Source organism: Xiphias gladius, chromosome 8 (genome assembly GCF_016859285.1).
Source record: "Xiphias gladius isolate SHS-SW01 ecotype Sanya breed wild chromosome 8, ASM1685928v1, whole genome shotgun sequence".
Classification (NCBI taxonomy): domain Eukaryota; kingdom Metazoa; phylum Chordata; class Actinopteri; order Istiophoriformes; family Xiphiidae; genus Xiphias; species Xiphias gladius.
In genome coordinates this window covers 14,821,487-14,843,844 of record NC_053407.1, presented here as the reverse complement: position 1 = coordinate 14,843,844, position 22,358 = coordinate 14,821,487, and the positions used below count along the sequence as shown (strand labels likewise).

At 41.7% G+C, this 22,358-nt stretch overlaps 3 protein-coding genes across 4 annotated transcripts in view; 2 read left to right on the top strand and 1 right to left on the bottom strand.

Annotated features, from left to right (window-relative positions):
• Positions 1–41: 41 nt before the first annotated feature.
• Positions 42–2,979, top strand: odf3b (outer dense fiber of sperm tails 3B). 2 transcript variants are annotated; one of them, XM_040133521.1, is made up of 7 exons: positions 42–212; positions 1,491–1,605; positions 1,697–1,834; positions 2,091–2,192; positions 2,290–2,411; positions 2,493–2,633; positions 2,724–2,979. In XM_040133521.1, exons 2-7 carry the CDS (start codon positions 1,494–1,496, stop codon positions 2,826–2,828), a joined length of 720 nt encoding a protein of 239 aa, XP_039989455.1. In that variant the 5' UTR covers positions 42–212; positions 1,491–1,493; the 3' UTR covers positions 2,829–2,979. The 2 variants fall into 2 exon arrangements, with proteins under 2 accessions (XP_039989455.1, XP_039989454.1); XM_040133520.1 differs by having other exon boundaries at positions 1,697–1,900.
• Positions 2,980–4,325: 1,346 nt separating this feature from the next.
• rabl2 (RAB, member of RAS oncogene family-like 2) lies at positions 4,326–8,448 on the top strand. Its single transcript, XM_040134115.1, has 8 exons — positions 4,326–5,056; positions 5,185–5,214; positions 5,394–5,473; positions 5,611–5,690; positions 6,154–6,265; positions 6,485–6,582; positions 6,838–6,921; positions 7,317–8,448. Exons 1-8 carry the CDS (start codon positions 4,950–4,952, stop codon positions 7,395–7,397), a joined length of 672 nt encoding a protein of 223 aa, XP_039990049.1. The 5' UTR covers positions 4,326–4,949; the 3' UTR covers positions 7,398–8,448.
• Positions 8,449–12,492: 4,044 nt separating this feature from the next.
• The window catches only part of shank3a (SH3 and multiple ankyrin repeat domains 3a), a 152,161-nt gene continuing 142,295 nt past the window's right edge, over positions 12,493–22,358 (bottom strand). Inside the window, exons 22-24 of the mRNA XM_040132424.1 lie at positions 21,540–22,066; positions 19,340–21,447; positions 12,493–14,026 (exon numbers count right to left, since the gene is read on the bottom strand). Of these exons, the coding sequence (XP_039988358.1) occupies positions 13,456–14,026; positions 19,340–21,447; positions 21,540–22,066 (3,206 nt within the window). The 3' untranslated portion in view covers positions 12,493–13,455. The remainder of the gene's footprint in view (positions 14,027–19,339; positions 21,448–21,539; positions 22,067–22,358) is intronic.

The following is a 22,358-nucleotide window of genomic DNA, read 5'->3' as shown; positions in this document are numbered from 1 at the left end:
ACACACGCACACACACACACACATTCATACACATTCATCACATATCACAACACATATCAAGCATGCCTGTCAAAGAGTCATCTCCATGGTAACGTCGTCATAGTGAAGCTGACAACCACTAAACAATCTGTGTTTGGGTTCAGTGCACATGCTGAGTTCCGGGGAATTAAACTTGACATAGAGGGACACTCACGGCCGGATCGGGATATAAGGTAAAATCATTTATCTATTTATTTTAAGTCTAAATGAACTAAACTGAAAGCAGTCACTGATTTCATAAGTGTGTATGCCCTTTGTAGACAACTTGCCTATAATGTCACTATTTCATTAAATGACCTAAATCAAATTGCAGTGACTGCTGTCGTAAATCTCACTGCTGTGTCGGTGCAAGTGACAGAAATCGCTGACAGTAAATTGGCCAGTGGAATGATTTATGATCCAGTAACTTAGCCTGCTGCTTTGAACAGAAACAGACAGAGAGAGAGACAGAGATTAACATTACAAATTTAATATAAACTTCAGTTGTTTTCATGTTTTTGTCTCTATGTTTTGTTTGTACTTATACCCTGTATATTTCTATTAACTATATATTTTCATGGTAAATCTGTTAAATCTGCAAAAACTTAAGAGCATTAAAAAGAGCGATTAAAACAAAGAATGTGGAATTAAAAAACAGCCACTGTAGACAAATCAGACTATTTTTAATCTTTTTCTTTTAAACACAGTCAGTGTTGAGTTAAAAGGGGAGTGTTTTCTTATTTTTGTGACAAATTGGTTTGAGTTTATGAACACTAGTGACATTCTTCCATCAAAGTTCATTCAATTTTACCAAAACTTCCAAAAATTTCTAGGGGTCCACCTCCAATAAATACAGGCTGTTTATTATTATTATTATTATTATTATTCAAATACTACTACTTTGATTGGATGTCAGCTTTGCTGTTCCTAGTGACATCAGACTGAGGAGCAGCTCAGAATGGTGCAGAATGTTTAAATGGTGCCACTTCCATCACATCAGAAACAGTGAGGAGTACTAGCTTCAGACTTTAACAGCACCTGAATAACATTTCTAACAACAAAATCCGCCCCCAACTCTTTTCCATAATACCCTCTCTTTAAGAACTTGTTGTAAAGGGTCCCAGGTGTTTGCAGCACAGAATCAGCAGGAGTATTCACAGAGCTGGGACAGCCAATCCTGTTAGCAGTTCTAATACTGTTACAGCATTTCATAATGTAACCAACATTTATTAAAGGCTATGCATTTTAACAATCCACTTGAGTGCCTGGATTTTGATTTTTTTTAATGCCACAAACTACCCATGGATGAGGGCATCTTTTAAAACTTTTTTAAATGACTGCTTTCCCCCTACAAGAGCACTGGTGGGTGTAAGGGACAGCAGAAGCACGACTGTTATCGTTCTTTTTCTTCATGACTTAAAAGCCAATTTTACCAATTTGCTTTCAGTCACAATCTGTCTCTTTCTCTGAAGGTAATGGCAAATGCTGAACCTTGGGTTGGGACCTGGAGACCCCACAAGCCAAAAGGGCCCATAGCGGCCCTCTATGGTAGCCCAGGACCGAAGTATGCACTGCCTGGACTCACAGGTATAGTCAAAATGTCCATCAAGCCTTTTTTCACCACCAATGCTATTACTATTATAATTGACATTGTCTGTCCTTGTTTCCTCTCATAAAGGTTTTAATAAACACGACCCCACTAAATACAAAGCACCAATGTTCAGCTTTGGGAAACGTCATGAACAGGCCAGTTCTTATTGCTCCCCTGGACCAAGATACCTCATCCCCTCCAACATCACCAGTGCTGGCCGAGATGGTACTCCTGCATTTTCAATCCACAGCCGTCCAAGGGAGCCAAAATTGTTCCAGACCCCTGGGCCCGGTCAGCAAAACCCTTAACACGTTAAAATACATTTTGTAAAGGCACATGGAAATGAAATACTGCTGATCTCAGATACATGCAAACTACCCACCCAAAGCTAACAATTTGCCGTTTTCGATACGATGCAGAATATTGTCGTTTGAGTGTGGCTGTCAGCAGTCTCTTTATCTAACTTTCCTCCGTGTTTCAGGTCAGTATTCCCCGGAGCATTCAGGAAAGTCGATCTTCCACTCCGCTCCTGCTTATTCTCTGTCTGGGAGGAGCAAAGACATCACTACTAACCAAACACCAGGTAACATATTGTATTTTGTGTCAACTTTCATTGAGCTGTGATTTACAAAGTTTCATTGCACAAAGAATATAAACTTCACCTATGGCTCATTCTTCAGGTCCAGCCTCATACACTCTGCCCCCTGTGCTAGGGTGCAAAACTGTGACCACATCTGCAGCTCCCGCCTACTCCCTCTGTCGCCGCAGCCAAAGTGGAAGCTTCCATGAGGACCTGAAGAAGGCACACGAAAACAATTTCCTTAAAAAAACCTAGAAATCTTGTGATTTACTCTTGTTCACTATACTTTTCTATCCCCTCCAGACTCCTGGCCCTGCTTCCTACAAAGTTGTGGACCCTTGTGTCTACAGTCAGAAACCTCCCCAGTACAGCATGACAGGCCGCAACTTTCCTCCTGGTGAAACCACAGAGAAACCAGGACCTGGTGCGCACTATCTTGAGCAGGTAAGAAACCTCATTATGCCTACTTTAATCATCATGAAGTCCCAAAACATTTTGCATTTTGCTCATTTACTGAATTTTTTTTCTTCCAAGGTGGCCGTCACAAGAGCAAAAGCTCCAAGCTTCTCCTTTGGACTGCGTCACTCAGATTACATCACACCCCTCATTGTAAATGTGGCTGAATTATTTCACATATGATCTCTTATTTTAACTGAGAAATTCACACAGCAGTTCGAATAAAGCACACAAAGCAAACTGCTCAGGATTACTAAGATCATGTTTTATTGCCATAGTTATAGACCTTGTTGTATTGGTACTTGTCACTTTGTCAGGGTTATGATCACTATCAGTATTTGAAGTAAATTACACTGAAATTCAAAAATGTTTCATAAGTGGCACATGTCTGACATTTTAAAGAAAGTATTTTCAAACCAGTTTTATTTTTCTGTTAATCTATTTCTTGTTGGTTTAGAAAACGGATAACTATTTTGATTGGTTAATTCACATACTTAGTGGGTAATTGTAATAAACTAATTAGTTACTTACAGCATTAAACACAATTTATAATTGGACATGTCATAGCAGCAAAAGCACAGGTGTCACTAGTAACATTTCTTTGGGTTCCTTTCCATTTAAGTGAGCCGGCACGCACAGGAGCAGGGCTCAGTCCTAAGTGAAATGCAGTCACTGTTAATATTATTAGATACACCTGTGTTTGTCAAGAAAAGGCTGTTGATCTGATGATGTAAAGTAAAAAAATTCTTTTCTAGCAAGACAATGATCTCAAATATGAAGCCACATGGGAGGAAGAACAATGTTATTGTCTTGGAGTGGCTAAACAGTCCAATCATGAATTTGTGTCAGGACCTGAACATTGTTGTTCATGCACACCCCTCATGCAAATGCAGAGAGCTTGAGTAGTTTATGGGGGAAACCCTGAAGTATTCAGATGTGTAAATCCGATAAGGGCCTATCTGTCTAGACTCAAGGCTATAAATGCTGCCAAAGATGTTCTCTACTACATGTCAACCTGAGGGGGACCAAATTCATGAAATAAATTTGCAGAAACTTGGTTTCATTTTGACATTTAGCGTTTTTATGTTCATCACTGTCAATGAAAGTCCATTTACATCCACTGTGAGTTATTCTTGTATGCTATCAGAGAAACTTTAATGGGGATAAATAAAATCAGGAAAGAAGTGCTTACGGTAGCTTCCAGGGTAAAACTTTTGTGATTATTACTTCATGAATACGTGTCAATTTTGTGGAATTTTCTGAATATTCATAAATGTAGCTTTCTGGCCCTGTGTCCCATGCAGGGGGATCTTTCCGAGAGCACTTCTGCAAACCCCATATCTCACTGCCGTTCAGAGCAACTGAAAACTGTTTACTGTAAATACATGCATAATCTGGCTTTGAATTTAATGTCATGCGAAGCCCTTAATGCTTTATCTAAGTTTCAACACAGCAGAGTACACAATTTTTGTGTTGATTTGGATAAGAAAATGATAAAAAAAAATTGGCTTCTTGGACCATTATGAAGGATATTTACCTTAACGATACAGTTATTCTTAGTGAAATGTTTCTAAAATAATGTTGTGTAACAATTTTATGTGTCAAAAAGATATCGAATGAAAGCTTTTTAGGAGAAAGTTTTGCCTCTAAATTTAGGATTTTTGACAGGCACCTCTCAGGACAGCGGGATTGAGAACTAAGGGGTCCTTTGGGCGTCCCCGTTGCATGGAAACGAAAAGCATCGGCGACTTCATGCAACATCTACAAACTTTTAATATCTGGATTCCTAGATGAGTGAAGAAAATAGTTCTAATTGTCATTGTGTTATAGAAGAGTAATATACACAAGACAGCCGGCGACATTTGAATAAGTACGCTTGGTTTATAAATGCTGTCAGCTCTAAATCAGTTAGCAGCGCTAGCCCGATGTGAACTGTTAGCACTCATTACCTCCTTCAGTGTCTCGGATCGCACGTGAAGGTAACAGTACACTGCTTACAGGGGACTTTAAAAAGACAAATATAATCAGTGACCACCTCTGTACTATCCTCAGATTCAGCTGGAATCAGTTTTGTTGATGTGCCAGTGAGCCAGTGAAATGAGGTATATCAAGCCGAACCGCGCGATGTCAACCTCAGCTAACCGATGGCAAAGTAGCTAACGCTCGCTGTTTCCAAAAGCCGTCGGATGCTAGCTCTTCTAGCAGCTCACGTAATTTTTCAGGTATTTAAATTATAAATTCAGCTAAGCAAGCCTCTGCTAAAACAAAAATCGCAGTCAAAGCAAAAAAAAAAAGAAGAGGAAAATGGCTGGCGACGTTGGCAGCATCCCTGAACTGGACCAGAAGAAATACGATGCAGACGAACAAGTGAAGATCATCTGTCTGGGCGACAGCGCAGTTGGTAAATCGAAGTGAGTATCAGTGGTCATAATCTTCGCCTCCTTGCAGCTGTGTTGTGTTTCATGATATTTTTACGTTCCCTCAGGAGATTATCTGTTGTCCTGTATAACATGACATTATTGTTGCTCTCTCTCTCTAGGCTGATGGAGAGGTTTCTCATGGATGAATAGTATCCTTCAGCAGCATTAGAAAATTTAAAATGAAGCAGTGTCTGTATCAGTTATTTTTTTATAGTTCACATTGTATCCTGTCATAGCCATTACAGCCACTGTCTGTACACGATCATGCTGTTTGAGGTTAAGCAGACAGTTTGACCTGAGAGCTTAAGATCCTTAACTCTTTGTGCAGCCGTCCCCAGCAGTTGTCAACCTATGCCCTGACTCTCTACAAACACACAGCCACCGTAGGAAACAAGACAGTCGCGGTCGGTACGTATGGTGCATTTGCTTTTGTTCTGCTCACACTGACCACAGGAAATAATTTCACCCAGCTGAAATCAGCAGCATCAGCCAGGATCAGCGTTCACGTTGCTTCTGCAGGGATGGCTTTTGTTTTTGATCCACAGATTTCTGGGACACAGCTGGTCAGGAGAGGTTTCAGAGCATGCATCCCTCATACTACCACAAAGCACATGCATGCATCATGGTAAGACACACTTGGTTTCAAGACAGGTGTCTTTCAGTAATCACTTAGCCTGCCCTTTCTCACTTCCTGCCAGGAACTTTCAAAGATGTAAACTAAGAACAGTAAATTCTAGTACTCACAGCAGCAAGTAGTAGAGTTTTTCAGATGGTTTAATATTGATGGTCTAAATATTGTTTTTTTTTAATGATTCCTTACATATCACTTGGTCATCCGTTATGCATAAAATTTCTAAATGCATTCCGGTTAAGATTAGCCCCTCAAGTGTACACTTTGTTGTTTGTTTGCTCGCTTGGCCTTGAAGGGTTTAACCCTCAATGTAGTCACATAATGGAATTTAAGATGAAGATGGTGATTCTCTCACAGGGACAAGGTCAACGAGGGCTTGTCAGGTGATTGTTTGATTGCACCAGTTGAACCCGGTAAAGCAGGCTGAACTCTTTTGTACTCTACTTTTGTATTTAAGGTTTTTGATGTTCAAAGGAAGATCACATATAAGAATCTGGCCAACTGGTATAAGGAGCTGAGAGAGTACAGACCAGAGATACCCTGTTGTGTGGTTGCCAACAAAATCGATGGTGGGTCTGGCTGTGACACTGCACATGACAATAAATATTCAGTTCTTACAGTGATTTTATGCGCTTTAATTGTTACAATAGGATGAGTAAACATGTTTTTTGGTTTGTGCACATTGTTCATTTGCTTTATTTTTTGAGTCACTGTCTGACCAACAAGTTGACTCTAGAATTACAAATATGAACATATGTGGTTTTTTTTTTTTTTTTTCTTGTCCGCAGCTGATTTGAAGGTGACACAGAGAAGCTTTAACTTTGGGAAGAAGCAAGGACTCCCATTTTACTTTGTATCTGCGGCTGATGGGACTAATGTAGTTAAGGTTTGAACTTTATTCTGCTGCACTATTAATATTAGTGATCCATAAGTCCATGCATTTCAAGCTTATTAGTAGTAATTTTACAAGACTGTCATTCATAACATGTGGTTAAAACAGGATTGACAGTGCTCCTTTTATAAGACAAAGAGTCATTAATTAATTAGTTGATTCAGTATGTAAATCAGTGTAAGATCATACATTTTTGTAGACCACTTGAAGTCCCTGTGTTTTGATAGTTTTGACTAACTGTCACAACAGATGTTCAGAGAGATGATCAAGAGAGCAGTGGACTACAAGCAAAACCCCAGCGACTTCATGGATGAAGTAATGCAAGAATTAGAGGTATATCTCTCTGAATACTAAAGCACAGTCTGATCACTGATGTGCTCATCTTTTAAGATGGTGTAATTGAATGCAACCTTAACTAAATGATGTCTATTGCAAAGAATGAAAAGTGTTGTGTTATGCAGTACTTGCTCTAAGAAACTCCATAATTGGTTTATAATCTGCCATTGTTGTCTTCTTAATAGAATTTTTCAGATGCTCACTCAAAACCTTCATTATTTGAGTTAGTGTATTCATGAACTCCCACACAATTTACTTTTCTAATGACTTTTTTGTTCATGTGGAAAATGCGTGTGCTAATCTACTTTCTTTGCTGCTGAAAAGAGTTGTCTAAAAGATTTTGAGTGAAAACATGTTTGTACTGATGTTGTTTTGTCTCAATCCTCTTATAGAACTTTGACCTGGAGAAGAAGGAAGATAATTCGGAAGCAGATGAGGATGGACTGAAAGCAGAGAGTCCTGAGTTAGTCTGACAGATTATTACAGATCCCCCAAACCCTTTTGTCCTCTCACGGATTATTTATCCTCCTTTGGGGTTGATGCTACCCATAGATTATGCTTTTAGTCAAAATGTCAGAGATCTCTGAGTCTCTGTAACGGACACCATCAACAGGCATGTTGTCCTTATGTAATTTTGGTGGTCTGCTTTTATTGCCGTCGGATTGTAACTCTAATATTGGAGGATGGCCGACAGTCTTTTCATCAGGTTTTAATTGACATTGGCAGGGAAATAAACCTAGTGGGATACCTAAGAATTGTGTTGTTTACCGGGTTCTTTTAGCTGCTATTTTAGCACTGTCACTCATTCCTGGTCTAACAATATCTACTGTTCCAATGGCAGGAAATCCCACAGTGAGGCTGAATGTTTGCTTAAGCGTGAAAACCAATTCCTTTGCGTCACAGAATCAGAATGTGAAGCATTGAAAACTAACTCACATAAAGCAAAGAGAAGGTGTGATTATGAACCGTATTTGCTGCTGTTGTTGATGTTTGTTTGTAGTGTTGTGTGCAATGCCAGCAGTGAGCTGTATCTGTAAGGTGCTTTTGTTGCATTAATTTTACGATGAAAAGTCTGTTATTCAGCGCTCCTCAAATGAAAACTTAATGTACCATGTAACCAAATATCATATGTATCTTTCCAGCTTGCTGTGAGATCCAGCAGCAGGCACAGGAGGGCTAAGTAGTAAACTTCAGTATTTTAGAAGATACAACTGCCCGTCACATATGAGTGGACATCAGCTGTATTGTAATCTTGTGAAGGTCTCAACCAACTGTGTCCTCCATTATGCATTCGAGGTGGTTCTCTGCACATTCATTCATATTAGCAGGAACGTTGTTATTTCTAGAACTTGTTGAAACCTGTTTTCTGGCAGAGGCCTCAGTGTAGAACAAAATGATACACGTAATTCAGTTATTTCTATATGATTACGATGTATACAGAAACCATGTGTATATTTTCTATTTATATTTGACTGTTTTGTGATGCATTTACTCACAATAAATCACACTGGAACATCATTTTAATACTGGGACACACTAAATCAGCAGGAACAATAATTTGACGCAGTTCATGTTTTAATTATAAATTTATTACATAATATAACAAACATATATCTCTGTGGTGGAGATATCCTGGGCAACATCTCAGATCTTGCCTCAACCTTCACTGTCACCCTTACTCTGCTGTATGAGGAATACTAGGTAGCTTCTGCTTAAGTTGTGTTTCACCTTGGGCTTTAGTGTATTAAAATGAAGGGGGGGGGGGTTGTAATGGTATTAGCGTCCAGAGGTCGCTGGGAGAATAGTTGTAGATGATTTTCCTAGTCATCAGATGCTGAGAAGGGGAAGTTCACCTGTGAGACAAGGCTGAGGCGTTGCAGTCATACATCCACCATTCTAAACTTCACAGTGCAAACAAGGAGAAAACCAACAATGAAAGAAAAAACCCCTTTCATGATAAGATCACTGGTTCCAGTGGATGAATGGACCCCAGTGGGTTTTTAAAAAGGTTACACTGCTCCCCCTACACTATGTAGATTGTGCTTTGTTGATTAGAAAGTAAGACAAAGATAACCCTTCAGTGAACTTATTTGACCTAATGATGTGTAAGTCTGTTACACGTTGCTCGTTTTGCATCTGTATTTGTGGTAAACTTACACAACAATCCAACCAAGTATTCACTACAGCATTGTTTCGCCTAACCAGGCCAGCCTGTGTGAGTCCAGACTGTACACGCTCACCTCTCAAGTGTTTGTGTTTCATCTGTTGTTTGTATTTATAGGGGAACAGTAAGCCAAGCTGGATAATAACGTTCATCACAGTAAAATCAAGCAAATGTGATACTTTGTCTCAAAATTTAAATGGAAATATTGATGCAAAGCTCACAGGTAGACATACACAGGCTGTATATTATGTTTTATATATATATAGTATACACATAGTGGGGTCCAGAGGTCTGAGACCACTTTCCCATTAAAGTGAATGGGACAGTCTTAGACTTTTGGACCCCACTGTATATTCTGTATATTTTATATATATATATATGTATGTGTGTGTGTGTGCGTGTGTATATATATATATATGTGTATATATATAGCCTGCTTCTTTACAAAATAAAAACAATGACTGTATTTCCACCCGTAGGAAATACTGAAGGATCTAACAAATGTCTGTAGTTCTCAAGATTTCCAGGAGATGGCACCATATTATTGAGTCTAACAGCTCAAGAATGCTGTAACTAAGATACTCCTAAAGCAAAGACAAATATACAGTTAAAAGTTAAGTTATTTTTTGGCACATTTTTCCTTTGTATTGTTTGTTCCTCACTGGATCACCTCATATAGCATATCCAAAACTCAGAAACTGAAGGTCTGAAAAAGGAAAAAGGAGTGCTGCCAGACAGAGTGGAGGGTAAGGAGCACAAATGCCATATGGGAATGGGTGTACAAAACAGACACTGCTTAAGCTGTACCCACACATTTACAAGGTGAGTCGCAGCTGCAGCATAAAATGTTACAATGGTTTCATTCAGTATCCCATGGTGATCTCTCTCTCTCTCTCTCTGTCTCTACCTCCCTCTTGGGCAGGGCAGTCCACTTTTTGAAGACGTCATTCGGTACAACGTGAAAATGCAAAACAATTATGTTCAGTCTGGAATTGAAGATGTACGTGTGCATTTCTCTGTTTGTGTGTGTATGTATTGTGTGTCTGTGTTTGTTTGTGTGACACAGCCACTGCCGGGAATCTCTGATGGTAATACAGTAAGGCTATAGTAGACTAACGCAAACGATGTGAACCCTGACAATCAGCCGTACACTCTCTCACTGTCACGTGTGCATTCTCATCGTATCTCTCTATCTCTCGAACAAATACACACAATATGGAAACAAACATCTGCACACATGCACACACAGTTGTAAACACACGCTGAAGAGGAACGACCACACAGAGATTCAGGGAACCCAGATGCACGCGTGCGCTTGAACGATGGGTGGCTTTTATGTTAGCACCTTGTCACCTTGTTTTGTGCAAATCATCCCCTAGTTCATAGTTCAGAGTTCAAAAGTTCAAGAGTTCATAGAAAGAATAAAATCTGCTCACCTTTTCCACAGGTGGTTAACTATGCATATATGCCAAACATTCATATATAGATCTATATACTTTTTGTTTTTCAAAAATTTATATGAAATCTATCATATATACATTGCTTGTGAGTTTTAAAAAAAGCAAATATTTGTAGTTTGTTCATTTTTACAAGTGTAAGTACGTTTAGAACGGACAGGATATTAGTTTTTTTCTGTCACTCTAAAATTCAAATGAGTGAAAGATTTAAGTATCATGTTCCACACGCTACAAAATCTACCCACAGTGTCCGAGGGTAACAAATCAACAACAGAAGAGGAAAAAAAAAAAAAAAAAAAGAATTAAAAAAGAACCATTAACACAAAAAGTCCAAATGAGTTTGAGGACATAAAACTGGAGTCAGAAGTAAAGTAATCAGTGAGGTCACAGTGAGGCAGTGAGTGCTATTCCTACAACCCAGATACAGCGTCATATTCACCACCCGCTTTTACAAACTGCTAGCAAAAAAAGAAAAGAAAAAAAGATTTACACAACGTCTCGCCAAGTGAAACTGCCTTGGCGTTTCTGACCGGATGCTGCTGATGTATGGTGGCTTTCTTTTGTGGTAATAGAGATTACCTTGCCTGTCAGAGAAAAGCTATGGATAAAATGCTTTTTTTGTTGCGCGAATAAAACCCACTGTTTCTCACTGCCAGCAGAAGCTACTCATGAGTACAATTATAGATTTTATATTGTTAAAGGAAAATTCAGTTTTTTTTCTTTTTTTTTTTTTTTTTCTTTTACAACCTGGGTCTTATCTGTAGAGTTCTGGCTGCCACTGTTTATGATAATGTTTTACTCACTAAGTAAATTGTAGAGATACAGGGAAGCAGCGATGTTGCAAGACACTGCCAGGTTGTAAAATACTGAATTTTCTTTAAGACCTTACAGAGGCTTTCCCATCCCCACTGCCTGATAAACTACAGACACAATTCCTACAGTGGCATTTCAGAAGGGCATATACTGTATGTTTAGCTTGTTGAAGCCCTTGTGTGACAAGTTTTTGATGGTTATACTCCAGGTAAAAGTAGATTTTAAGGAAAAAAACCATTTGCTTTATTTGAGTAGTTTTAGCTTAATTTGGCCTGGTTAACACACTTGGAAATTAACTTTGGTTTCCTTCTGTAGGAAAAATGAAATCTTAAAAAGATTTCTGCAGTCCGGCACTTTCATGGTCATTTCTTCTCTACTGGTGAAGAGAAACATCCCAGTGTTTCCTTTTCCTGACCTTCTTTCGCTATACCAGACCTTGTGCAGCCTGGTCTGAGAAGCATCCTCAGGGGCTGCAGGGATGGAAATTGTTACTAGCCTTCTATCATTTTTCAGACTGGTGGTGGTGTTAAAATGTCCTTACTGGTGAGAATTTAAATGGATAGTATCAAAGCAACAGCCGTCAAACTCTCCACGCTAGTGCCCCAAACCTCCATCCCTGAGTGATTAGCAGGCATAAGATGAAGAGCCCCTGTTACCGACCAGCCGTCTCATTAGGTGGATAAATCAGAGACAGAGCTACGGCGGTAAGATCTGTAGCTGCAGCAGTAGGGATGGGTGTCAACTGGGGTCTCAGCCTCACATTACGGGATGCCCTTTAGTATGAAGGAAGACTGTAAGAAAATAAAAACAAACAACAAACTCTCTGTTCAAGACCATGATGCAACTTGTCATGCTACGGTTCAACAAAGGGTGACCATAAGGAAAGTTGTATACCTATGACAAAAATTTCATTTCCATATCTATATACTTTTTTCTTTCAAATATATATATTTATATATATATACACATATATAAATATATATATTTAAATACATATATATATATATATATATATATATATATATATATATATATATATATATATATATATACACATATATAAATATATATTTAAATACATATATATATAAATATATATATATATGTGTATATAATTGGTAGAAATGAGTAAACTATTGGTGGAATAAATTTAAAGATTTCTCTCTGTCTTCTATACTAAAAACCATAAACAGGTGTATATTAATTTATTACATTTCCTCTTTGCAACATTGTCTTCTGAAAGCTATATTTAGATACATATATATCATATTATATAATACCTATATATAATATTCCCTTTGGAAAACCAAAAAATTGATTATGAAAAAAGCCACGAGTGTTGGTTAAACATTCTCCAAATATAATAGATAGCACAGTCTGGGTACCAAGGCGGAGAGGTTTTCTCCCATGGTTTATTTTGTGGAGCTTCAACTCTGGGCTCTAAAGTCTTCGGTTTAAAAACAACAGCAGGTATAGAGAAGACACACCTTTTCAGAGCTGTGTCAGCACTATGTCCATAGTTCTGTGTTCATCATTGTTGATCTCTGTATAAATATTTTGAAAGGCAACTGAGCTTTCTGTTTGGAACTAAAATTCTTCCTCCTCCTCTTTTACTCAAACTGCAAAAGGCTTTCAGAGGCCTAATAGATGGAGGGACAGAGGTAGAGAGGAGAGGAGGGAATAGTGAGAGAGAAAGTGTGGGTGTTACTAAGGGAACAACTGAAGCTTTCACAAATCAAAGGTTTTAATTGGAGCTCATGCGAATCTTCTTGGCAAAGAGAGACCAGAGCCCATTTTGAGGTCTGATCTAATTGGCTGCAGGCAAGGAGGCTGACAGACACTGAGGGCCGAGTAGAGGGGGACTAATGTATTGACTCCTCCTCTTCAGTGCGGTGCCAAGTGCAGGGTACTAATGCAGAATGGGAACGTAAAGTGTCGCTAAGGACCACAAGTAAACATTTGTGATGCAGAGCATAAAAGCAGCCAGAGTAAAAGAGGAGCGGCCCCTATCTTTTCTCTTTATTTTCATCAACTCTATATCTTCCCCGTTCTATCCTCATCTTTCTCTCCTACTGTTGCTGTGTCTCAGGGCAGGGGTCAGCTCTCTAGCAGCTGTTTTAGTGCTCGTTCAATATTCATACGATGTCCAACTCGTGTCACTCCCAGTTCTGCAAAGTCATCCTTGGTTAGAGCTGGGAGGTGAGAGCCTTCGATCTCATGGTCCTGAAACCCTGCTCTGTGCTCCCCCAGATTGATGCTCTCCAGCCAGTCTCCGACGTCGTACTTGTTCCAGAGGTGGAGGGGCTTTTGGTGGAAGGGCCGGAGCGCTAAAAGTGGTGACCCCAGCCCAGGGGAATGGGATGGTGACGGGGAAGGGGAGCGAGACCGGGAACGGGCGCTGGAGCTCCTCATTACAAAGCGGACTTCTTTCGGCTCCTGGGGCAGGCTGAGGCTAGAGGATTTGAGGATGGTTTGCGGTGGTGTAGTCGGTGAGGGCGGTAGGCCGTAGCCTGAGAATCGTCCGAGAGGGTCGCCCCGATCAGGTGAGCCTGAACCTGGGCTGGGGGTGCGTCGGGTGATGGGGTAACGGCTGCCGGGGCGGATGGTGTATGTGGTGCCATAACTTCTCTGAGAAATGGTGTGGAGCTCGCCTAGGCTGCTGAAAAGTCTGGTGGAGACAGAGACAGAGAGAAGGTTACGGGAGCGTTAACCGAGGAGCTGGAGGTGCACAAAGTTGAAAAAGAAGAAGAAAAGGAGAGAGAGCTTTGCGTAATTCAGTACGTATAGAGTGTTGTCAGTTCTTCTAAAGTTTAAGTTAGTGTAGGCTTGACGTTAATGACTGTTAGAAAGGCCAAGCTAGACTCACATCACAGCAACGTCAAAGCAGCAAGCTACATTCACTGGTGGTAACAGTAGGAATTTTTGACATTATTTACAGCTTTGGACAAAAATCTTTTTCCTTTTCAGTCATGAAACATCTTTTAGGTCTCACGTCATTATTTCATACTTATACATTAACTATACAAGGAAATATAGTAATATAATCACTGACAGCTAGCCTCTTCTTCCTCTCATGACTTTGGTGAAAACTTACTGCCTGTTATGGCATACGCTATGCTTCCCTGCAGTGATTACCGTGAACATTTTAATATGTGACAAATACAGCATAAACATGCACACACACACACACACACACACACACACACACACACACACACACACACACACACACACACATACAGCACACACATTCACCGACATTTAGACACACAGTGAGCAGATCTAAGAGTAGAATTTCATATTTAGTTTTCAGCTTTGCATTACATTTGCTTTACATTCATCATGTTTTTAAACTGCCGCTAAAGGACATGTGGAGGCACAGAAAACAGAATGTTTTTCCAGAGCCTGGCTTCAGTGCAGCTAACACTTGAAGTCTAACATTTAGGGAGTCTCACTGATCAACCAACCTAATCGTACCACCTGCAACATGTAGAGGAAGAGCGGTACTAATACAATCCCGCAATAATTCTTTAGCAGTTTCTTTCACAGGTACAACAAATGCTGGTTATCTGTCGTTTTACATCTCACCCTCTTTTGGAAAAATAATGGAGCAATGAATTCGTGAAACAGAGTGGCTGATTAGCCGTTAGTATGCTACTGATCTAATGGCGGAAAGGAAGGTCGGAGTGGAGAAGAGGGATGGATTACAGATCTAGGCTAACATGAGGGTTTTGTGTAGCTCGGTGCAAGCAGGGAGAAGCGGAAAAGGAGAGACCTAAAGAGTTGGTGCAATGGTGTCTGTTTTATTCATGCATGTTAACAAGTGTGGCACATGTTGTTCCTCTAGCTGTGTTTGGAACTTTTGACATGGGTGAGATTTGGACTAAAGAGTGAAATGGAGCAAAGTTAGCTAGGCAGCGCACAGGTTGGAAGAATGTTCAGACTACAGGGAGCCGACGGATGTGAGATGAGCTCCATGCGCACTTACACAGTCGTCCTGCCCTCCTGGGCGCACAGTCAGTTCTAGACCAATCAGATCAGAGCAGCAGGGCGGAGCATGCAAGGTGAGCAGAGAGAGAGCAATGGGAGAGAATGTTAGCATCACTCCATGAGACGCAGCCTGCCAACCAGACTTATAGTCTGCTTCAGCCAACTCTGCTGTCTTTGACATGCCTCATGTGTGTGCACGGGTGTGAGTATGTGACCGTATGAGTGTTACTGTGCACATATATACATATATACTTATGTGCATGTGCGAGTGTGCGTGTGCTGGCGTTGCTGATGTGGTAGCATGACAAAAACAGCAGAGTACGCTTCAGCGCTGGAAGGTCTGACCAGCGGGCTACATGAGAGAGAAATGAGCACACTATTCACATATCAAACACTGCACAAAGAAAAACAAACAAACAAATAAATACACCAATAAAAGGAGGGCACATGTCCCTTGACTTTTTTGGTTGCTTTAACACTTATTCTTAAATGATGCAGACTTAAAAATCTACTATTCTTGCTGGAAAAGTACTAGTTTAATTCCCATTTGTATGTGCTGCACTATATATATGGGATGTGTGTATGTGTATTGGCTTATAAAGAAATACAAATTGCAACATATTCTGTTCTGTTTTAGCATGGTTTAAGAAACCTACAGTATCCAATAAGCAAGACAGTCAGGGACCATGGCCATCCTCAACACATTCACTGAAAAACAAAACAAAGTTATGCAAATTACATAAACAGAGAAGAACAGAAAACCAAAGAGCACGACCGAAATAAAATGAGAACCACAGGTTTCTAAAACATCCAAAGCTATGAAACTCAGCATGTGAACGAGGTGGATACAAGAGAGACAAAATACAGCGGCATATGTGGGTTGTGAGGGGGTTTAAATGGGGCACACAATGCACGGAGTAAGTGGTGGAAGACCATTACAATTAAGAGTGCTGGGATGCCTGTGTTACATGTGAAATGTTCCAGTAGGTGAAAAAACAAAAATACATCGGCAGAGCGGGTGAGAAATAATGGTGTGCGTGATCATCTCTGTCACAGCCAAGGGCAATCAAGTGTCAGAAAGGAGATGGTGGGGATGAACTGATTGCATAATCTCTGGAAAGGGCGAGCCCGATCAGAACTGCGTCTTACATGTTATGTTGTACTTGATATCATGGCCACCTTTCCCCCCAGGGATCATGTTGTTGTTGTCGTACAAATCAATGATTTATGGCTGAATTTGGCTCAATGTCACATAGTGACTAGAATACATATTTAATTTGTGGTCACCCAAGCAATGCCTTGTCTTGAGCAATAGGAATGAGTGAGCTTTTCTACCCAAACTCTTGTGATAACAAATCACTGTTACTAATAACAGTACGATAGTGGTAAAAAGATAGGACTTCAAAACATGCTTATAGGGCTTTTAGAATACAAAAGAGTTTAAGCTTATGCAATTTGTTCTGTTTTTAAAGAGCTGGTGCCCTAAATACATGACATTGCTACATTTATGGAGGACCGGGAGGTAAATCTTGCCTCCAAGATGTCCAGAAGCAACAACATGAAGTAGCAGCAGACGTCTGCTACACCCATGAAAAGGACAGTTGTGGTTACAAAATATTGACAAGTGCCACTGTTAATATGAAAGGCCATTAACTAATAGCCCTGTAGTGATCAGTTCTAGAAAGACTTTTCATTCTTTTTCTGAGATGGCTATGTCACTGATTTTGTTGAGAGCTGGATGGAAACACAAAAACGTCAGGCAAATTTGGTTTCAGTTGTGTGAAGTCGGTCAGCTCCACCTGCAGAAGTCGATATGATGAAATAAGTGCGAAAGAGTCTATTCTAAAATCTTCTCAATCTTAGATTGTCTCTTCATACCTTTCAGCTTCCTCTTAATCAGCAGTGCCATATAGTGAATGCAAAATTTTCCACCCTCATTATTCACAGAAATGAGGACAAAACCAAAAAAATCAAAATGAACTGCGTCTGAACAGTGCCTACAAACTCCTGAGCTCTTTAATAGCTACATTCCAAGATTGAGATTGATAAATCACGGTACCTGAACAACTCTTCTAAACAGCACATTAAAATAAACATCAGATTTTAGCTTCCAATCTGCCAAGCCATAAAAACACAACTGGGTGGCGGCAGGCGATTGTACACCTGAGAAACATCCTAAGCCAAATCATGAGTAGATCAAAACAGACAGCTCAACCATTTATTTGACAGTTACTCCACATGGCACCTCAGGACTTCTGACGAGGTCAGGACTTTGTCTGGTCGTCTCTTCATTAACATGGCTATTAAGGCCAGGCTCATGTGTGGATGGTTTTAACATGACACATCATGATAGTTCAGTAATGTTCAAATACTTCTGAAAATACATCCTTAAATCTTTGAGGTTATCACTGATATCACTGTGGGATGGGGGACGGTGATAAGAAGGAAACTACAGTTGCGATTTTATGAAATTTATATCAGCGACGGCTACAAAGAGCTGTTGATAAAAGGATGTATTATGTGTGATTTGAACAAGGACTCTGGGGAAAACTCAAGGACGAGCTGGAAGGGTAGCTACTAGCAGGATCGTAGGTTAGAACCAAATAGTGAGAGTGTGTGTGAGATGAGGAGAGGCTATTAGGAAGTGCATGCCTCCAAGCCCTGTTACCTTGTTTGCACCAACATATAATCTACTAGAAACACACACACACACACACACACACACACACACACACACACACACACACACACACACACACACACACACACACACACACACACACACACACACACACACACACACACACACAGCATAGCACTAACTTATTGACTACTACTGTCTACTGTATGTACTCTACAACACACATCACTCAACAGTAGGCCAAGAAGTATAGCTGTAACTATGGAAACAGGGAGCAGGTCATCAATTGTAGTACTACTCTACACCTCTGAAACCAGTAATAGCCAAATACTTTATCTTCATTTTTTTTTTAAACTAATTTTATTCTGAAAGATTCTGAAGTAGCAGTGAAGAAATCAGGTGATGCAAACAAGGTAACAAATATTTAATAGAAAATACAAGAAACAACATGTATAAAAGGGTTGTTCTTTTTCAGTGGGATTAGTTGATAGGCTTGTTAGGAAAAAATATATTTAAAAAACTTGGTTTACCCTAGGGGCTATAGCTTTAAGGTTTACTCTCTTCGGTGTCCTCACATCTGCAGAAATATAAATGGCTTCATTGTACTTTCATGTATGGTGTGGAAAAAGCAACCCACAGAAAACAGACATAAAACAGCACTGTTCCTCAGATGCTTCAGATAACCCTGGTGTTGCTATGTCAGCAAGATTGTCTTTGCCTCTTTTCTTTGCCTCAAATGTGCTTTCTTCTTACTGATGGGGCAACATACTGTATGTAATGTACCTACAATAATATTGTCAGGGAAGCGAATGCCGGCAATGTTGGTGACCTATGATCTCATTATCACTAACCATCACAGAAGACTGGCTACAATAAAGATTAATTTGCATATTTTAGAATGTGAGTAAAACCACATCACGAACAGAAATATATCTTATAGCCCCTTTCCAGGGAAATGCTACAAGATTTCAGACTAAAATAGACTTTAGATCATTGTAATAAAACTTGTTTGCTTTAAATAATAAATGAAAGCCTCTGTGTTTACAGTGTCTCGTCCAATGGGCTTGTTATAGAGTCAAGAGACATTGATTTAAATAAGTAAGTAATAAAAAATGAATTAAAATTAAAATTATAATGAATAAGAAAGAATTAAACTCATAGTGTCTGACAAATATCCAATTTTCATCAATTTAAGATCATTATCTCTGAGGCTGGGCACTGGAATTGCTTTTGTTTGCTAATTGATGAAACTGCCACCGTCTGAAATAAGCACATTTAATGTAACCATTTGTTCTATCACTCAGTGTTAAATACAGTTTTACGGTTCATTTTTACTACATTTTCTCTTACCTGGCACCTGCCACAGGTGACTTCCTCCCTGGGTCAAGTGATGCCCCCAGTGGTTCCTCTCCCAGTGACCTTGTGTCTTTATTTAGCTGCTGTAGTCGTGAACTGAGCTCACCCATAACAGATGGTTTTGCTCCCTCATCTGCACCCAGCCCCAGTCCCAGCCCACCAAGATTTCCCAAACTCCCAATACCTAGCCCAACTCCTGGCCCACGGGGCTCCACTGGGTCCCCCCACAACTTGGACCTCCGCTGGAAGAGGTAGCGCGGCTTGGTGGGGGCTAGCCCAGTCACTGAGGCTGAACCACCTGAGGGGAGCCCAGCTCCTCCAGCCGCAGCAGCCAGGGCAGCAGCCTGCTGCTGTGATAGCAGCTCGCTGTCAGAGCTCTGCTTCAGCAGAGGGTCCCTGAAGGTGACGGGGCCTTTACTGCCTCCTATCTGGGACTTGAGTCGGGGCTTAGGAGGCACTGGCGGCTTGTCGAGCACAAAAGTCTGCCCGTCGGCATAGGAGGTGTGCGTGGTGTGTGTGTCAGCAGGCTCGCCGCTTTCTGAGGACAATGTGGACATGCTGGAAACTGTGGAGACGGTGCTGGTGGTCTCGAGATGGTGGTCTCGCTCTCTCTCACTGGAGCTGCGTGTGTCAGCCTCCTCCACACCTGAGTCAGCCGCAGAGCCAGACTCGCCCACCGGTGGGGGCTCCAGAGGGTCAGAGGGCTTCCCTGAGACAGCTGCTGCACTGGGTGGAGGTGGGGGCTGGGGAGGCTGAGGCTGGGTGGGGGTCACAATTGGGGTTGTTGGCGTTGAGGGAGTTTGGGGTGTTGGTGTTGTAGGTGCTGTGGGAGAGGTGGCAGGTTTAGTTGGGGACACTGGCGTCTCCTGTGCCTGTGCCTGCAGCCCATTAGCAAACTCATCTGGTGGCGGGACGACTCCAATCTTACGTAACTCCTCTCTTGTTTCCTCATCACTGGAGGACAACATTACAGGGGGCAGGGTCACTGTGTATGGATCCACATCCTCCTCGGAGCTTCCCTGGGCCAGACTCTTCTCTTGGGCTGGACTGGCAGGACGCTGAGTTTGAGGCTGGGCCTGGAGCTGGGCCTGGGGCTGAGAGACTATGGGACTGGGGGATTTAGCCCGTGGACTTGGAGATTTGCTGCGCTCCATGGATGCTGTGGCAGGTGTCTGTTCTAGCTCTGAAGCTAACCCAACAGTCTGGCCATTACTGGTAGCATGGACCATGATCAGCCCTGCTGTCTTCTGCTGCGACGTATCCATAATACTGATCAACATACTTTTTTTATCCTCTAGTCTCTTCTCCTCCTTCCTCTCCTCTACTCTGGCCTCCATCTCCTGCCGGAATGATACAGGTGACGGTGATGGGGCCCACTGTGGTTTGGTGGGTTGGGGAACCAAAACTGATGCCTGGGAGGATCCAACTCCATATCCTGCTGCCTTTGCGCTTTTAGGCGAGAAGGGGGGAGATGTCAGTGCCCCTTCATGTGGAGACTCTTTGGTCTGAGTGTCAATGAATATTATGCCCTGGCCTGCCCGCTCCTGTTTAGTCCTAGGCTCTGGGCTGCTAGTTGGGGACTGGCTCTGGGAGGTCAGTGCCCTCTCCCTTGCGGCCAGCGCAAGAGCCAGTGGTGAGTTGGGGTCCAGGGGCTTTCCTGTGAGCGGATGGATGAAGGTGGTTCCACTAGGTGAGGGGCTCAGGGCCAAGGCAGGGGGAGGCAGCTGTCCCAGCTCTCGGGTGAGCATCCGTTCATCGATGGAGTGAGACTGAGTCAGAGACGGGGCGTCAGAGCTGGTGGTAGACGCGCCCTCCATGGTCCCAACAGAAAGGAAGACTGTGGATTTCCTCCGTTCTTCTAGGCGACGCTCACGATCTTTCACTGCTCCAGCAATCGCAGCGGCAAAGGGGCCCTTACCCTGAAACATCATCTCTCCCTGGGCACGCATACGCTCTCGCTCTGCCATCAGCTGCTGCTGGTAGTAGTCTGCACGGCTGGTGTGTGTGTGCCCATGGGTATGTGGGTGTCGTCCTGAGGGTGAGCTCTCTCGGGAGTGGGCAGCAGCTAAGGCCAAACTAGCTTTCTCTTGTGCATCTTCCACCTGCAGTTAGACAAAAAAAAAACCAAACACTTCAAGGTTATAGGGTCTTTGGCACTAAAGGTAAAAATCAGAAATCATCCCTATCAACCTACCTGTAGTTGTTTCACCAGGGGACTTTTCTTCCTCTGCGGCTTGGTGGGTGTGTACAGTCCAATGCTAAATTGACCCACATTAGCATAAGGGTTGTCAATAACCCGACCCTTCCTTTTGATTCGCTCAGGTGGAGTAGCAGCAGAGGGTCGTGGAATTTCTGTTGGCTCTACAGGTAGATGGGAAGAGTCTTGAAGGATGATCATGGAGCGAGCTTTCTTCTGTCTTTCGATGTGTGTGGCCTGTCGCTGAGCAGCCTCGTAAGGCAGGTCCAAGGAGGAGGGCTTGAAGCTGGAGCGTCCTCCAGGCTCATGCCCCTGACTGTGGGTCCTAGATGGGGGAGGAGGAGGACAAAAGGCTGGGGGAGGACCAGTGTCTAGGTAGTAAGGAGGAGGAGGAGGTGCTGTTTGTGGAGGTGGAGGGATGGGATGGGGCTGTGAGTGGTCTCGGAGGCTGTCTGTCATAGAAGAACTACGGGGAAAACGGTGCTCGCCTGCAAGGGCAGACAGCCGATCCTCCTCAGTGGCACCTGATGAGTGGGGAAAAGCACAGATCATCTGGTGATGGGGAGTAAGCTCATGAAAAAGGACCATTTTATTATGACCCAGCAGGTCCATAGCTTCCTGAAAAGTACACTGGAATGCATCCATTCGTAAATCTGTTAATTCAAACAGTTAATAATGAATCAGGTGTCTCAAACCCAGCCATACAAGACTTCAGTAAAACATGTAATTCTAAATTTTTGACTTATTTAACAATTAATTCAACATTCATTTAATGAATGTACTTGAAAACAGGAAAAACGTTTAATAATACAGAGA

Coding starts and splice junctions, on each gene's coding strand:
- odf3b (XM_040133520.1), top strand. CDS start 1,494: ATGGCAAATGCTGAACCTTGGGTTGGGACCTGGAGACCCCACAAGCCA. Junction 1,901..2,090: donor GTTCCAGACCCCTGGGCCCG/GTCAGCAAAACC, acceptor TCCGTGTTTCAG/GTCAGTATTCCCCGGAGCAT. Junction 2,634..2,723: donor GTGCGCACTATCTTGAGCAG/GTAAGAAACCTC, acceptor TTTTCTTCCAAG/GTGGCCGTCACAAGAGCAAA.
- rabl2 (XM_040134115.1), top strand. CDS start 4,950: ATGGCTGGCGACGTTGGCAGCATCCCTGAACTGGACCAGAAGAAATAC. Junction 5,474..5,610: donor AAACAAGACAGTCGCGGTCG/GTACGTATGGTG, acceptor TTTGATCCACAG/ATTTCTGGGACACAGCTGGT. Junction 5,691..6,153: donor AAGCACATGCATGCATCATG/GTAAGACACACT, acceptor TTTGTATTTAAG/GTTTTTGATGTTCAAAGGAA.